This window comes from Artemia sp. Qi Xiang Cuo, chromosome 16 (assembly GCF_049724085.1).
Source record: "Artemia sp. Qi Xiang Cuo chromosome 16, ASM4972408v1, whole genome shotgun sequence".
In the NCBI taxonomy this organism is placed as follows: Eukaryota; Metazoa; Arthropoda; class Branchiopoda; order Anostraca; family Artemiidae; genus Artemia; species Artemia sp. Qi Xiang Cuo.
The window spans coordinates 36,230,964-36,249,231 of NC_142809.1; the positions used below are offsets into that span (position 1 = coordinate 36,230,964).

Below are 18,268 nucleotides of genomic sequence, written 5' to 3' on the forward strand. Positions count from 1 at the left end.
CAAAAAAATTCAAGTTTTTAAAAAATCCTTATTTCAAAATCAAACTTTAAAAAAAAAATCAGATATTCATCAAAGTAACAAAACTGATATCAAAGTAACAATATCAAAGTGAAAAAATGGGTTTGTGTCAACCTCGGGGTTTTTATTATCTGATGTTTGAACTATTTTTTAACAAAGTTGCTATCTCAAAATTTTTATCGGGTGGGTTAGGGGAAAAAGGGCGTGGAGGGACTAGATTAAGCTTCGGTCTCTTTTGACTCTATAAAAGTGAACTAGAACTTTCTGTTTTCAACCAAATGAGCCCTCTCTAAAGTTTATACGAGTATCCCTTCTAAAAGAACCATATATATCCCCAGAGTATAACTTACAACGCCTATCCCTGGGCCCTGGGGGTTGTGTCGACCCTGGAGTTTTAATATCTGATGGTTGAACTATTTTTAACAAAATGGTCACATCAAATTTTTATCGGCTGGGTTTATCGATCTGATACACCCAAAGGCGTGGAGGGCGGGAGGGGCTAGTTGCCCTCTGATCTTTTGTCACTCTGAGAAAATAAACTACAACTTTTAATTTCCATTCAAATGAACCCTCTCTGAAGTTTATACGAGCATACCTTCCATAACAAACATACCTCACCCCCGACAAATACTTAAACTATCTGCCCCGCTCCTGGGGGTGGGGGGAGGAGGGTGTTGACAAAGGCGTTTTTGTTATCTGATATTTGAACAATTTATAACGAAATGACCATGCGTAAAGCTGTTTTTGTTATATGATCTTTCAACTATTATTAACAAAATGGCCACCTCAAATTTTTATCAGATGTATTTGGGGAAAAAGGGCTTGGGGGGCCAGTTACCCTCTGATCACTTTTGATTCTTAAAAAGGACACTAGTACTCTCGATTTCCAATCAAATGAGCCCCATTTGAAGTTTATACGACGACCCCTTCTATATGAAGTGTCCTCTGGGGAAAAAATAAATGGAGTGTGGGGGGAGACTAGCTGCCCTCCAATCACTTTTGACTCTTAAAAAGTGAATTAAAACTTTCAATTTCCAATCAAATGAGCCCTCTAGGAAGTTTATACGAGCATCCCTTCCATAACAACCATATATGCCCCAAGGGTATAACTTGCAACGCCTACCCCCGGTCCTGGGGGGCTGTGTCGACACCGGAGATTTTTTGTCATTAGAACTTTAAAATATTTTAAACCAAATTTCTAACACAAAATGTTTATCTGATCTATTTCAGGCGTGGAGGAGGGGGGGGGGGCAAGTGCGTTTTCGATATCTTTCGACTCTTAAGAGGTGAACCAGTGGGCAAAATTACAAAACAAACATGCCCACTTCGATAATTACACAAGTATCCCATTCAAAATATCAATAAAAGCATCTAGAACATTACTCATAAAGCCTGCCTCCGGGCCCTGGTGGGTTCCGTCGACACAGGAATTTTTCTTATCTGACCTTCGAACTATTTTTAATGAAATGGCTATTATCAAAATTTTATCAGATGGACTTGAGGAAAAAAGGGTGTGTGTGTGGGGGGGGGGGGCTAGTTGCCCTCGGATATCTTTTTAATCTTTAAAATTAAACTAGAACTTTCCATTTCCAATCAAATTAGCAGCCTCTGAAGTGTTGACGAGGATCCCTTTCATAAGAACCCTATACGCTCCAAGCACAACACTTACAACGCCTATCCCGTGGGCTCTGGGGGGTGTTTTTGTTATCTAATTTTTGAACAGTTTACAAAACACTGGCTATCTAAAAATTTTTAGGGGACGGGTTTGGGGAAAAAGAGCGTGGGGGGGGCTAGTTTAACTCTCTTGAATCTTAAAAAGTGAACTAGAACTTTCAATTTCCAACCAAATGAGCCCAATATGAAGTTTATACGAGCATCCCTTTCATAAGAACCATACATGCCTTTAGGGCATAACTTAGAACGCCTTCCCCTATGCCCTGGAGGGTTCTATTGACACCGGATTTTTTCTTACCCGACCTTTGAACTATTTTTAATAAGATGTCTATCTCAAAATGTTCATCAGATGGGTTGGGGGATAGCTACCCTCAGATCTCTTTTGACTATTAAAAAGTGAGCTCAAATTTTCAATATACAATCAAATGAGCCCTCTCTGAAGTTTATACGAGCATCCCTTTCATACGAACAATAAATGCCCCAGGGCATAACTTACAGTGCATGCCCCCGGGCCCTGGGGGGGTTGTGACGACACCTGAGTTTTTGTTATCTGACTTTTGAGAAATTTTTAACTTAGTGCCTATCTCAAAATTTTTAATGAATACATTTGGGGAAAAGGGGCGTGGGGGGCTAGTTGCTCTCCATATCTTTTGACTCGAAAAAACTTAACTAGAACTTTCAATTTCCAATCAAATGAGTCGTCTCTGAATTTTTACGAGCATTCCTTCAATAAGAACCATAGAGTCCCCAAGGGCATAACTTACAACACCTGCCCTCGGGCCCTGGGGGGCTGTGTTGACCCCTGAGTTTTCGTTATATGGTCTTTGAACTATTTAAAAAAAATCTATCTCAAAGTTCTTATCGGATGGGTTTGAGGACAAAAGGGCGTGAAGGAGGGGGGGGGGGGGGACGAGGTGCCTTCCAATCTCTTTTGACTCTTAAAAAGTGAACTAGAAATATCAATTTCCAATGAAATGATCCCTCTTTGAAGTTAATACGAGCATCCCTTCCATAAAACCCATATATGCCCTCAAGGCATAACTTACAACGCCTGCCCCCGGGCCCTGGTGGGTTGTGTCAACACCGGAATTTTTGTTATATGATCTTTGAACTATTTTTAACAGAAAGCTATCATAAAGTTTTTATTGGATGCATTTGTGAAAATAGGGTTTAAGGGGGGGGGGGGGTGGGTTGTGTCGAAACTGGAATTTTTGTAATATGATCTTTGAACTATTTTTAACAAAATAGCTATTTTAAAATTTTTATTGGATGCATTTGGGGAAAAGGGGTTTTTTTTGGGGGGGGGGGGGGAGCTGGTTACCCTCCAATATCTTTTGACGCTTAAAAAGTGAACTAGAACTTTCAATCAAGTGAGTCCTCTCTGAAGTTTATACGACAATGCTGTCTATACAAAACCTTATATGCCCCCAGGGCATAACTTACAACCCTTGCCCTGAGGGCGGTGGGGGAGTTGTCATCCTCAAAGACCTAATTTCCAGTACTTAAAGCTACGTTGAATAAAATGGCTGTCTCAAAATTTTTATTGGATGTTTTTGGGGAAATGGTGGACGTGAGAGAGGGGTTAGTCACCCTCTAATTACTTTAGACTATTAAAAAGGGAACGGACCCTTTCAATTTCCAATCGAATGAGCCTTTTTTGAAGTTTCTACGACACAACCTTCTATAAAAACCTTGTATGCCCCCAGGGTATAACTTAAAACCCTTGCATTGAGGGTTGTGGGGGAGTGTCCTCCTAAAAAACATTTTTTCTAGCTGAAAATCAACTACGCTGAACAAAATGGCTATCTCAAAATTTTGATTGGATGTGTTGGGGGCACTGATGGGCGTGGAGGGGGGGGGCTAGTTGCCCTCCAATCACTTTCGACTATTAAAAAGGGCACAAGCCCTTTGAATTTCCAATCAAATGAGCCTTTTTTTTAAGTTTCTAAGACAACGCCTTCTATAAGAACCTTATATGCCCCCAGGGCATAACTTAAAATCCCTGCCCTAAGGGTTGTGGGGGAGTGTCCTCCTCAAAAACATATTTTCTATCTTAAAATCAACTACGCTGAACAAAATGGCTATCTCAAAATTTTATTGGATGTGTTCGGGGGAATGATGGGCGTGGGGGGGGGGGGGGCTAGTTGCCCTCCAATCACTTTCGACTATTAAAAAGGGCACAAGCCCTTTGAATTTCCAATCAAATGAGCCTTTTTTTTAAGTTTCTAAGACAACGCCTTCTATAAGAACCTTATATGCCCCCAGGGCATAACTTAAAATCCCTGCCCTAAGGGTTGTGGGGGAGTTTCTTCCTCCAAAAGATATTTTCTGTTTGGAAATTAGCTATGCTGAGCAAAATAGTTATCTCAGAATTTTGATGGGTCGAGTTTGGGGAATGATGGGCGTGGGGGGGGGCTAGGTGCCCTCCCATCACTTTTAACTATTAAAAAGGGCACTAGTCTTGAATTTCTAATCGAATGAGCCTTTTTTGAAGTTTCTACGACAACACCTTCTATAAAAACCTTATATGCCCCCAGCGCATAACTTAAAACCCTTTCCCTGAGGGGTTTCTGGAAGTGTCCACCTCAAAAATATATTTTCTGTCTGGAAATCGAATCCGCTGAACAAAATGGCTATCTCACAATTTTGATTGGATGTGTTTGGGGGAATGATGGGCGTGAGGGGGGGGCTAGTTTCCCTCCAATCGCTTTCGACTCTTAAAAAGTGAACAAGAACTTTCAATTTTCAGTCAAGTGAGACCTCTCCAAAGTCTATACGAGCATCCCTTCCATAAGAAATAATGGGAAGGATTCGGAGAATCCTTAAATTAAAACCCTTGCCCTGAGGGCTGCGGGAGATCAGCCATCCTCAAAGATATAATTTCCAAAACTTAAAACTACATTTAATAAAGTGGCTATCTCAAAATTTTGATTTGATATGTTTTGGAAAAAGGTGTGTAAGCTATGAAGGCTTAGTACGCTCCTATCACTGTCGACTATTAAAATCGGCAATAGCCCTTTGAACTTCCAGTCAAATAAGCTTTTTTTGTAGTTTCTATGACGACGCCTTCTATAAAAACACTATATGCCCCCTGGACATAACTTAAAACCCTTGCCCTGAAGGCTGTGCGGGAGTGTCCTCCTCAAAAACATATTTTCTATCTGGAAACCAACTACGCTGAACAAAATGGCTATCTCGAAATTTTGATTGGATGGGTTGGGGGGAATGATGGGCGTGGGGGGGCGAGTTACCCTACAATCATTTTCGACTACTAAAAAGGACACTAGAACTCTCGATTTCCCATCGAATGAGCCCCCTTTGAAGCTCCTACGAGGACCCCTTCCGTATGAAGTGCCTCTGGGAAAAAAATAATCAATAAATAATAAAACATTGGAGCCGTATGGCTTTACTACAGGCAGCGCTAAAGCGTTGCCTCTGATACTGATGTTGTAAAAACTCCAAAAAGGGCTTATTCGATTGGGAATTAGAAGGCCTTGTGCTCTTTTTAATAGTCGGAAGTGATTGGAGGATAACCAACACCCCTCACACACCCACCATTTCCCCAAACACATCCAATCAAAATTTTGAGATTGCCACTTTGTTCGACATAGTTAAAAAGTCTGGAAATTATGTCTTTGAGGATGACACTCCCCCCAGATCCTTCAGGGCAGGGGTTTTAAGTTATGCCCTGGGGACATATAAGGTTTTTTTTTATAGAAAGCGTTGTCGTAGAAACTTCAAAAAGGAATCATTCGATTAGAAATTGAAACGGCTAGTGCCCTTTTTAATAACTGAAAATGATTGAATGGCAAGTAACCCTCCTCTCACGTCCACCATTTCCCCGAACACATCCAATCAAAATTTTGAGATAGTCGTTTTGTTCAACGTAGTTGAAAGGTCCGGAAATTAAGTCTTTTAGGATGACAGCCCCCTCACAGCCCTCAGGTCAAGGGTTGTAAGTTATGCCCTGGGGCATATAAGGTTTTTATAAAAAACGTTGTCGTAGAAACTTGCCTTGCCAAAGTAAAGAACGTTGTGGGCACAATGTATTATTTATTTTTTTCTTGGTCTAAGACCAGGGCACTTCGCACCAAAGGAATTGTCATAGAAACTTCGGAAAGGGCTCATTCGATTGGAAATTGGAGTGAGTTATGCCCTTTTTACCAGTCGAAAGTGATTGGAGGGCCACTAACCCCCCTCCTATGCCCATCATTTCCCCCAACACATCCAATCAAAATTTGGAGATAGCCACTTTGTTTAGAGTAGATGATTTCCAGAGAGAAATTATGTTTTTGAGGAAGACACACCCCAACAGCCCTCAGGGAAAGGATTTTAAGTTATGCCGTGGGGGCATATAAGGTTCTTATAGAAGGCGATGTCTTAGAAACTTAAAAAAAAGGCTCATTTGATTGGAAATTCAACGGGCTTGTGCCCTTTTTAATAGTCGACATTTATTGGTGGGCAACTAGCCCCCCCCCCCTCCACGCCCATCATTCCCCCGAACACATCCAATAAAATTTTGAGATAGCCATTTTGTTCAGCGTAGTTGATTTCAACCCTTAGGGCAGGGATTTTAAGTTATGCCCTGGGGGCATATAAGGTTGCCATTTTGAGATAGCCATTTTGTTCAGCGTAGTTGATTTCCTGATAGAAATTATGTTTTTGAAGAGGACACTCCCCCACAGCCCTCAGGGCAAGGGTTGTAAGTTATGCCCTGGGGGCATATAAGGTTTTTATAGAAAGTGTTGTCGCAGAAACTTCAAAAAAGGCTCGTTCGATTGGAAATTCAAAGGGCTAATGCCCTTCTTAATAGTCGAAAGTGATTGGAGGGCAATTAACCCTCCTCTCCTTTTCCCCAAACACATCCAAACAAAATTTTGAGACAGCCATTTTGTTCAACCTAGTTGAAAGTTCTGGAAATTAGTTCTTTGCGGATGACAACCCCCCCACAGCCCTCAGGGCAAGGGTTGTAAGTTATGCCCTGAAGGCATATAAGGTTTTTTTTTATAGAAAGCGTTGTCGTAGAAACCTCAAAAAGGGCTCATTTCATTGGAAATTGAAATGCCTAGTGCCCTTTTTAATAGACGAAACTGATTGGAAGGCAACTAACACCCTTTCCACTCCCACCATTTATCCAAAGACATCCAATAAAAATATTGATATAGCCATTTTATTCAAAGTAGTTGAAAGATCCGGAGATTATATCCAAGAGGATGACACTCCCCCACAGCCCTCAGGATAAGGATGGTAAATTATCCCCTGGGGGCATATAAGGTTTTTATTGAAAGCACTGTCGTAGAAACTTGAAAAAGGACTCATTCAATTGGAAATTGGAGTGGCTAGTGCCCTTTTTAATAGTCGAAAGTGATTTAAGGGCAACTAGCCCCCCACTCAAGCCCAACTTTTCCCCAAACACATCCAATCAGAGTCTTTAGATGACCATTTTGTTCAACGTAGTTAAAAGTTTTAGAAATTAGGACTTTGAGGATGATAACCCCCTTAGAGTCCTAAGGGCAAGGGTTGTAAGTTATGCCCTGGGGGCATATAAAGTTTTTATAGATAGTGATGTTATAGAAACTTCAAAAAGGGCTCATTCGAAAGGAAATTAGAAAGCTTTGTGTCCTTTTTAATAGCCGAAAGTGATTGGAGGATAACTAACACATAGTTAAAAAGTCTGGAAATTATGTGTTTGAGGATGACACTCCCCCCACAGCCCTCAGGGTAGGGGTAGTAAGTTATGCCCTGGGGGCATATAAGGTTTTTTTTTATAGAAAGCGTTGTCGTAGAATCTTCAAAAAGGAATCATTCGATTAGAAACTGAAAGCACTAGTGCCCTTTTTAATAATTGAAAGTGATTGGATCGCAAGTAACCCCCCTCTCACGCCCACCATTTCCCCAAACACATCCAATCAAAATTTTGGAGATAGCCATTTTGTTCAACGTAGTTGAAAGGTCAGGCAGTTATGTCTTTGAGGATGACAACCACCTCACAGCCCTCAGGTCAAGGGTTGTAAGTTATGCCCTGGGGCATAACTTACATTATTTTTCGGGTGTTCATTCTGTTCTTAAGCTAAAGGATTTAAAAAAGATTAAAGCTACATATTTCAAAATTTGCAAATTTTTTCATTCTCTGCCGCCATGGACTAGAAATCGGTATCTAGCTAAAAATTTCTATTTTACGGATGTAACTCAAAAGCTCGGTGACCTACACAAAAAGCTTTCTGCAGATGCATTTTGTAATATTGGCCCTGACCACGGTCTTTTACAGTTCTTTTCTTAGTTTAATTTAATTGCTAGTGTTTGTTGATGTTCTTTTTTGTTTTTCTTTTTTATTATTATGTTTATACTCCATACTCCATCATTATGTTTGTACTACTTGTTGTCTTGTAGTTGTGGGTAATAAATGATTGATTGATTGATATAAGGTTTTTATAGAAAGCGTTGTCGTAGAAACTTCAAAAAGGGCTCATTCAATTGGAAATTGAAAGGGCTAGTGCCCTTTTTAATAGTCGGAAGTGATTGGAGGGCAAATAACCCCCCTCTCAGGCCCACCATTACACAGATAGCCATATTTTTTAACGTAATTGAAAGTTCTGGAAATTAGTTCTTTGAGGGTGATAACCCCCTCACAGCCCTCAGGGCAAGGGTTGTAATTTGTCCCCTGGGGGCATATAAGGTGTTTATGGAAAGCGTTGTCGTAGAAACTCAAAAAGGGCTCTTTCGAGCGGAAATTGAAAGGTCTAGTGCCCTTTTTAATAGTCGAAAATGATTGGAAGGCTTGACACTTTTTTAGTAAAGATCAATGTAGGTACAATGTATATTATTTTTCTTTCTTTTTTTTTTAAACCAGGGCACGTCGTATCGAAGGAGTTGTCTTAGGAACTTCAAAAGGGCTCATGCGATTGAAAATAGAAAGGGCTAATGCCCTTTTTAATATTCGAAAGTGATTGGAGGGCAACTAGTCCCCCTCCCACGCCCACCTTCCCATTTGCCCATTATGTTTAAAAACTAAATGTTGCCTTAAGATTAAATCAAAAGGCACTGTGTTAATGCTAATTCCCAATAAGGCATCTCAGCATTATCCCAAGAACGACTGAGGGTATTAAGTTCAAACTTTCGGGACTACTTCTGTTCTTAAAATTTAACCAAATCAAAATAGCGTTAAGTGTATCCAAGCTGTCAAAGAAAGTAAACAGATTTTTTTTTGCGAATGGTATCAAGTTTTCTATTTCAGGTCAACTAGTGGAGGTATAAAACTAAATTAAACACTACTATTTGTGTCCAGATTTTAATGAATGTGCATTGTCAGTTTATATACATATACTGATATTTAGTAATCAAAATGTTAATATTATTTGATTTATTAAAGTCATAAAAGTAAAAACATTTATATTTTTTGTAGTAAAGTAAAAATTATGTTCTGGCCTTGGGAAGGCATAGGGGTTTTGAGCCCTACTCATGTTAATTTTTGCTCGTTTCGAGTTTCACTTGGTTATTTATTGTAATTTCTGTTCGTTTTGGGTTTTTATTTATTTATCGATGCTGATTTGTGGTAGTTTCACGCTTGGTAGATTATTTGATTTTATTTTTGCTCATTTTTGGTTTAATGAAGTTCTTTACTTTTCTTTGAAAAACTTATTTAATGGAAAAACTTTTTTTAATTAATTACATTAAGGAACGAACTGTAGCCCATAGTACCAGAAGTAATAAAAGGAATCATTATGTAGATTATTTTAATCATATTCTTTAAGAAATTATCATAAATAAAAATTTCGCATACCGGGAATCCGGATTGCAGGGGTAGCTAGCAACCGAGTAAGAGACGATCACGTCCAATGTTGAGAAATACAATAACCCTTAACTCGAAAAAATAGAGTCAGAATAAAACAAAAAGTACACCATTAGAACCGCCTTGTCCGAAACTGCTATATAGGAAACTTACTGTCCCTTGGCTTGAACAACAAGGGAAATATATTGGCTTGAATTATTAGGGTAAGAATTATATTAAGATCATATACGGTTTCATTCTCCTCAATCAAGGTTAATGTGAACAATACTTTCATAAGGCTTAGAGAACCAATCTACTAGCTAGTCCATCGTTAAAAAAATGTCGATGACACCGTATCTTATAGAAATCATCACTAAACATGACATTAGCAATTTTCATGAAATTTATATTTTATGAAAAATGAAGTATATCAACTTATATAAATAAAGCCTTAAGATAAATATCTTTACAGACGCATAACTCGTATAACGTATATATACCCCTGGGAGATGATTGTTCAGACAAATATCATTATACAATTAGGGGGTAATCGACACCTATTTAATTCCAACAGAGATTTTATTTCTTACACAATAACGTTATGCACCCACGCTTTCTGAGTTTTAAAATTTTCATTTTAGCTTTTCTTCACTTTTCAACTTTGTAATAGCAAAAATAACGTATATTCAAGCTTTCAAGAAACAAAACATAAAAATAATATTTAGACATGACTAAAAAGTTTTAATAAGAGCTTAAAAAGAAACAAAACACTAACTAATTGCTTGTTTGACTTTAGTTTTGAACCAAATTCAGCAGAAAACAATGGAAAATAAGATTTTACTAGTTCTACTTTCGTGGCTCCGACATTTTGGGGGACAAATTTCTTTTAGAAGAGATTCAGAAAAATGATGAAGGATGGATTCCTATGGAAATTTTGTTGAAATTCAAACGACTAGTGTCTCTGTCGGATAATCCGTTAGTAGTAGCTAGGGCATTGAGAAAGTCTGAATCTGGTTTGATTGAAGTTTCTGAGGATGGCATGAAAATCAAAAGAGTAAAGCCTATACGAGAAATTACAGATGAGAATAAGAGAGAAATTGCTTTGAGAACAGTCTACTGTAAAGGCATCAATAAATCTGCAACACTGGATGAACTATTGGAGTTTTGTTTTTTTTTTTATTTTGGAGATGTTGAAAAAATCACATTGAGGTACTATGGGTCAAAAAAAGAGCCACACTTTAAAGGTACTGCATTAGTTGAATTTAAGACCAGAGAGGATGCTGAAACTTTTCTGAAACAGAAGAATGTTAAGTATGATGATGTTTCTTTGTTCAGACAGTGGTATGATGATTTGTCAGCTGAAAAGCACAAATGGCTTAGTAAAAAGGAAGCAATGAAGAAAGAGAAACTTGACAGGAGAGAGAAAGAAAAGGAGAATCAGATAAAGGAATTGACAGAAGCAACTGAACATGGTTCAATTATACTTATCACAGATCTTGATAAGAGTGTTTCCTGGAACAATATTAAAGATAAATTCAAAACTCTCGTTGACCAAGAGAGTAATTAAATTTGTAGACACTATTAACAAGGATGGTGAAGTTGCTGGTTATGTACGTTTGACTAATGATGAAAAAACCAAAGAGGTTAAAGAAAAAATTGGTGATACTATCGAAATTGATGAACGTGAAGAAAAGTGGATATCCTAGAAAATGGTGCTGAGAAAGAATACCTAGAGACTGTTATTGAGAAAAGAGTTAATGCAAAATCAGGAAAAGGGGATAAGTCCGGTGAAAAGAGGTCTTTCAGAAGTAGGCAAAGCGGAGGAAGATCATTCACAAGACAGAGAGTTTGAAGTCATTTGTTGTATTGCCTTTTGTACTGAATTAAGTCGCATTTTAAATTAAGCAAGTTTGTTGTAAGAAAAAAAGGATACACACAGGAGGAACACCATCTTAAATGAATAATTGTTATGCCTATTGTCCTTGTGCAGCTATCTTTACAAAGATAAGAGACATAATCAAAGGTGATTCATGCCCAAATTGAGCCCATCTGCTCTGAATTCCATTTCAAAACTCAAGTTTGTTGCCAACTACTTTAATTTAAGTACTGAGAATTCTATATTCTCTGAACAGCTATCTGGAAGCAACGTCTAACTATCTAGGATACTACAGCTATCTAGGATGCTACAGCTATCTGGATGCTACAGCTATCTAGTTTACGTATTAATAGATGGCCTTGAATATTTACTACAATTAGTGAAATATTTTTTTTCTTTTTCTACCGTATTCTCTACAATATGACGGAGAAGCTGGTAATAATATTTTTTGAGGAGATCGATGACTGATGGTGTGAAAATTTAATCCATTGTAAAGCAAAGGTTGCTTACTATAATCGAGAATGTTGCAAGCTAAAAAGCTATTAAATACTAAACTGAATGTTTAAAGCCACCTGGTATTACATTTGAAAGATGAGGACAATGTTTTTGACGCGACCTAATTTTGTTATAGTGTACCCATTCGAAGCTTTGACCTTGCGGGAGGCAATGATTGAATGAACTCGAAAATTAATGTCCCTTGGCTTGAACAACGAGGAAAATCCATTGACTTGAAAAACAAGGAAAGTCTTTGCAACCTAGTAAAACCTGCATCGGTGGCATCTTTTCTTCCATTTTTATTTCCTCTGCAGCTAGTAGGGACTGCAATATCACAGAAAGCCTAAGGGCTCATTGTGATTAAAAATGGACCCGACAATAATCTAAACTTGGCTAATCATGGTTGCAGTGGCAGCTGCAATTCGAACCCCCGAAACCCAAAAATAACCCGAACCCCCCCCCCCCCCAAATATGGTGTCAGATCAAAACACATTATAAGAAGGATCGGTATAGTTCATTTTAAATTGGGATTATGAAAGTTTCATTGATTTGATGGTTGTAGAGATAGCTGAGACCTAGTAAAGAACAAACTACGACATGATCCGTCCAAGTTCATATTGAGAAAACTACTTGATGCATCACCCGATGCAAATGTCAATCTCACCTTGGCAATACTTAATGTTCGAAAACAACAGGTTATGAGTTCTGCTGTTTTAGCAATTGAGAAATTGAGAGCTTAAGGAGAGATAATGAGAGAAACTGAGAGAAGTTGAGAGAGATTAAGAGAGCTTGAGAGAGATTCAGAGAGATTGAGAGAGAGGGTGTTTCCCTCTCTTTTCGAAATTAAGGCAAATTTTCTTAAACTTTTGATGGGTAAGACTAAACTTGATGAAATAACATTGGTTACAAAAAAGAAATGGTGGCAGGAACAAACGTTTCTAAATTGTAGTTTTTACTTAGAGTATTCCTCACAGATGTGATGTACTCAAGAGTCTTCTTTCTAAGTGGTTAATGTGTGCAACCTACATAAAACCTTATCACAATAATATATAACAAATACAAACACCTCTATTTAGACAATTTGGTAATAAATATTTTCGGAATGGCAAACTGCCAAAAAAGGCACTATTTTTCTGTCATTATTGCCAATAGTGACAGAAAAAAATCTATTCTTTAATTGCAATAAATTTAATTACTTCTAGTCTAAACACCGATATATTTGTGATATACCATGCATTTGTTCATAAATGTTCATAGGCCTTGTAATTAAACATTAGGTTTTCTTATTTTATGTAAAAAATTCTTTTTTCATCTTGCTCACTTCTAAAATTACCTGTAAGTTTTCAATGATGCCAGTGATAAAATTGGTGCCATATGAAAGCCATGACGAATAGCTTGATGAGTACTGTGAGGTTTCAACATCATTATCTGATCTCCACTGTATTTCCAGTTTGTCCAACTCAGCTAACTTGTGCTCTAAAAGAAATGCTTCTTCTGCTTCAGGGTCAAACTGCAAAAAGCATTCATCATGTCATGAGAAAAGAAAGACACAGATCCAAACCTTTGACAAATGTGTAAAGGGTGGGTGATCATATACACAACGAGAATTATTGAAATTTAGGGATTTTTTAACCCCAAAGCTCACCTAGTTTAATCTAAATTAAGCTCCAATGAATCTTAACAATTTTTAAAAGAGCTCTTGGCTGAAGAAGAGGACTTATCAAGCTTTTAACTGTTTCCATTTAACTGTTCCATGTAAAATACTGGAAAGAAAACAAGTGAATCTCCTCAATTTGAAAGTTCAACTAGGACTGAATTCAAACCCTCTGACAAATGTAAAAACTTTAACCCAATCTTCAAAAAGAGATTTTTTCATATATGCTTTCAAACTGTTAATGGATCTAAACCTACAACACTATATATAGCAATCAATTTATGCTGACTTATTGAATTGGGTAAACCCTACTACAATTATACCACATTTTTTACCTAATTAGCTAATCTACATGTTTACATATTCATCCATATTTCGAATATTTATAAGCAGTGTTTACAATTACGCCGTTTATTTTAATAGTGTGACTAGTGAATTTACATAAAAAGGCAACATTCTAGTTAGCTGCAAGCAAATTATTCCGAGAAGAAGGGCATGAATTTATCATGAGAAAAGAAGAAACAATCAAAGATTGGGTGACCCAACCCAGAAAGAAGAGGGGCAAATGATCTGATGTTCAGGACGCACGCCTCGATTCACTACAGTTGATTGATTCAACTCCCTCACAACAATTTCTCTTGGTGCGTAGAGTTGTGTAGCTAATGAAGGACGTGAACTGAGTCACTAGGAAATTGCGCAGCTAACATCTCATTTAAGGTACAAGCAAAACATAACAAGCAGGAGTGCAAGCAGCACTCATAGATGAGAACAAACATTAGTAAAAAGAGTATTGACAAGGGTAAAAGATTATCGAGATATTGACAAGGGAGAGAACCCCCTCATATAAGTAATAATTTCTGTTCCTTTTAAGTCTTAATGCTCCTCCTTACTTTCAGTTAAAAAAAACGTTTTTTAATTTAGTTTTTGATCGTTTTTTTTAAATAATGCTGAAAAATCCGGCACCCTCTTCATGGAAAATTCCCTCCCCCCATGAAAAATTTCTCCATTGAAAGATCCTCCCATGTAACCCCCGACCCCCCCCCCACCACCAACAGAAAACATCCCCTCTGGAAACGTCTGTATCCTACCGATGTTCCTGAAACTACAGACTGAAACTACAGCTAACATCTAGGTTGTAGAGGTATATAGGGGAAAAGTCAGGAGGACACAATTGAGAAATTCGAAGGTATTAGTAAACTAATGGAGCTTTGGTTTTCAGTAATGCGCAATTTTTACAAGCAAATACAAAGCTGATATATGGACCCGACAGATTCTGTAATTGCAGGGAAGAGGTCAAGGTTTGTGGGCACTAAGAAAATTTGAATAATATCTGTTTATTGGGGGTTGGACTTAAAGCATGACAATATTTGAGAAGCAGGAGGTAAAACCCGACGAAGATTTGCCATCCCATTAGCTATATATATGGAAGCCATATAGAATGATTTGTCACAAATGGTTCATGTCAGTAATCTTTTCATCACAAATAGATGTGATGATGACTCCCAAAGAGGCCTGAATGTTATTTGTGCTTTGCTGAAAGCAAGATGAAAAGACACTCAGCTCTTTGGGAGTTTGGGAGGTAGCAGAATCATACTTGTTTGTGGTAGTTTATGGATGTTTTTAGTTTGGCTTCATTATTAATGTTCATTTCACAGTGGGAGCAACACTTTCTTCTTTGTCCATGCCACCAATTTTGGTTTATTACAAGATAGTTGTAAGAGTCACGCCTCTAAGGTTTTATGGTAAGTGCAAATCTCTGGCCATATAGATAATGGCCAAGAACTAAAAAAAAAAACTGTACTCTGACAAAACAATAGATTTACCTATTGACAATAGATTAATATACAATAAACAGTAGATATATATATATATATATATATATATATATATATATATATATATATATATATATATATATATATATATATATATATATATATTGTTTAACAATATATTTTATTGCTTTAAAAAGTAGAGATATGACAAAGAGACAAACCTTAGCGTAAAGAGAGAGGCATCGAGGAGGGGACAGCCTCTTTCATAAACGGAATAATTTTTGTTTGTTTTAAGTTTTTATGTTGCTCCTTACTTTCAGTTAAAAAAACTTGTTTGTGTTTTCTATTTAATTTCTGAACGTTTTTTCAGCTAATGAGGGTTGAGAAGGTGCGTCAAAAGATTATTACTTATTGAGGGGGTTCGCCCCCACGTCAATACCTCACTCTTTATGCTAAGGGTCAAATTTTGTCCCAATTCTTTAAGAATGACCTGAATCACAAAGGCCTTTTAATTAGAATAAATAGCCCTTTGGAAACTACTAAGAAAAACTTTAGCATAAAGAGCAAGGTATTGACAAGGGAGAGAACCCCCTCATATACGTTATAATTTCTGTTCCTTTTAAGTCTTAACTCCTTAATTTCAGTTAAAAAAAACGTTTTTTAATTTAGTTTTTGATCGTTCTTTAAATAATGCTGGAAAATCCGGCACACTCTTCATGGAAAATTCCCTCCCCCATGAAAAATTTCTCCATGGAAAGATCTTCCCATGTAACCCCCGACCCCCCCCCCCACCACCAACAGAAAACATCCCCTCTGGAAACGTCTGTATCCTTCCCAATAACCAATACTATCATAGGCAGCGCGCTAGCGCTGCCTAAGTTAAGAACGATGTGGGCACAATGTGTTTTTTTCAGCTGGGCACTTCGTATCGAAGGAGTTGTCGTAGAAACTTCGAAAAGGGTTCATTCGATTGGAAATTGGAGTGGCTAGTGCCCTTTTTAATAGTCAAAAGTGATTGAAAGACAACTAGCCCCCCCCCCCTCCCCACGCCCATCATTTCCCTAAACACTTCCAATCAAAATTTTTAGATAGCCATTTTGTTCACCATAGTTGATTTCCAGATAGAAAATATGTTTTTGATGAGGGCACTCCCCCACAACCCACAACCATCAGGGCAAAGGTTTTAATTTATGCCCTGAGGGCATATAAGAACGATGTTGGCACAAAGTACTATTTATTATTTTTTTTCCTTTAGAGAAGGGCACTTCATATGGAAGGGGTTGTTGTAGAAACTTCAAAAGGGGCTCATTCGATTGGAAATTGAGTTTTTGAGGAGGACATTTCTATTCGTTTTATATTGACACAGTCTTTTCAGGGAAAAAGAAAATAATACTTTAAATCTTTTCATTTCCTTGTAGAGCTCTACAGTTGATAATTTGAATTAAATTCAGGATTCTATTAACTTTAAAAATTAATTCAAAAGAACAATAGGTGCACACAAGTCTGATCCTTTGAACAGGAGGGGGGGAAGAGCATTTTAGGCCATAATTTGATCAACTGTATACCTTTTCCCCATAAAGCTATGTCTGGTACAATTAGACAAAAAGATAAATTAACCTACATCATCTGAGAGCACAGGTCCAAGAACAACAACAAGTTCCTCAAAAGACAGGATCCAGGGCTCACTTCTAAACCTGCTAACAGGGACTTTAATATTTGCCTTTCCAAGAAATCCATTTGTGATTGCCAGGGGCAGACCCAGATGTTCCAAGTTTGTCTTCTTCAAAGGTAAATTTTCGAGATTTATGTTTCCTTAAAAGATATTTAAACTGTCAGTGCCTAAATACAATTTTCTAATGTGAGAGCATAGTTTATCATGAAAGTCATTGATTTCAAGGATAAACTATTAGCTTTTCATCTAACAGATTTTGCAACCAGCACTGACACTGGTCTGAAAAGAAATCACTTTTGTAAATCATCCAAAAATTATTGGACTAGAGAAAAACACTGTAAATGCAAACTAATTGGTATTTTATGCTTTTATCTTTTCCAGTTTTCCAGGTTAGAGTTCCATATAAACTATATAATTAGCTAACTAGGTGGTTATTAAGATTCTGGTTATATGTAAACTTGAGTTCAAATCAGCCAACTAGTCAGCTCTCAATAGAATTCTATATATACAATAAGACTAGCTAACTAGCCTAGTTGGCTATTAAGATTGCACTTATATATGAACTTGAGTTTAAATTAGCCAACTAGTCAACTATCAATAGAGGAAAGCCATTGAATTAGCTAACACATATAGGCTACAATAGAATTAGCCAACTAATAATTGAGTAGCTATTAAGGTATCAGTTATATAAATTTATTGAAGCTTGAAATAGACAAACAGAGTTTATATATATTTATTGAAGCTTGAAATAGACAAACAGAGTTTAAATATAATGTGGAATTAGCCAACTAGCTTTTCTTTGTGTTTTTTGATATCCTGCCAATTTATTATATTTCCGTGGCCTGTTGACTAACAATTCTATTTCTGTTATAGGCCTACTAACAAAAACTGCTAGATAACAATTAGATTGTGGCAAAAAATCTCTACTCATAATTTAAAAGAACTCTAGTTAAAACCCAAGCTTGGAAGATTTGAAATTTTTATGGATTGTTTCTGGTCAAAGACATCTCAGGCAGCAGAAAAATAATTGGTGAATACCAAACATGCATTTTGTTTGCCAGAACCTCAAGGAACAGACATTTTTGTTTTACTCAAAGTGCATTATTCTGTTTTATTTAATTTTCTACAAAAATTTTATGTATAGAGTAAAGGTACCAATGATTTGACAGTTTTTGTAAAAAAAAAAAAAAACTTTTTCTGCTCCAGAAGACTTAATTTAAAGACTTTTGGTTTGAAAAGTGTTTCAATAAGTAGGAAAAATACCTACAAATCTACATGTTTGATTAGAAGTTCAAAATTTTATCAGAAAAGGGTACAAAACTCGAATTTTCTGAAA

General features: G+C 37.1%; 1 protein-coding gene and 1 pseudogene across 1 annotated transcript in view; one reads left to right on the forward strand and one right to left on the reverse strand.

Annotated features, from left to right (window-relative positions):
- Positions 1 to 18,268, reverse strand: part of LOC148942850 (intermembrane lipid transfer protein VPS13D-like) — a 192,512-nt gene that overhangs the window by 163,935 nt on the left and 10,309 nt on the right. Inside the window, 2 exon segments of the mRNA XM_089102376.1 lie at positions 13,165 to 13,341; positions 16,882 to 17,072. Of these exon segments, the coding sequence (XP_088958502.1) occupies positions 13,165 to 13,341; positions 16,882 to 17,072 (368 nt within the window).
- On the forward strand, positions 8,458 to 11,312 carry LOC148942851 (la protein homolog; annotated as a pseudogene).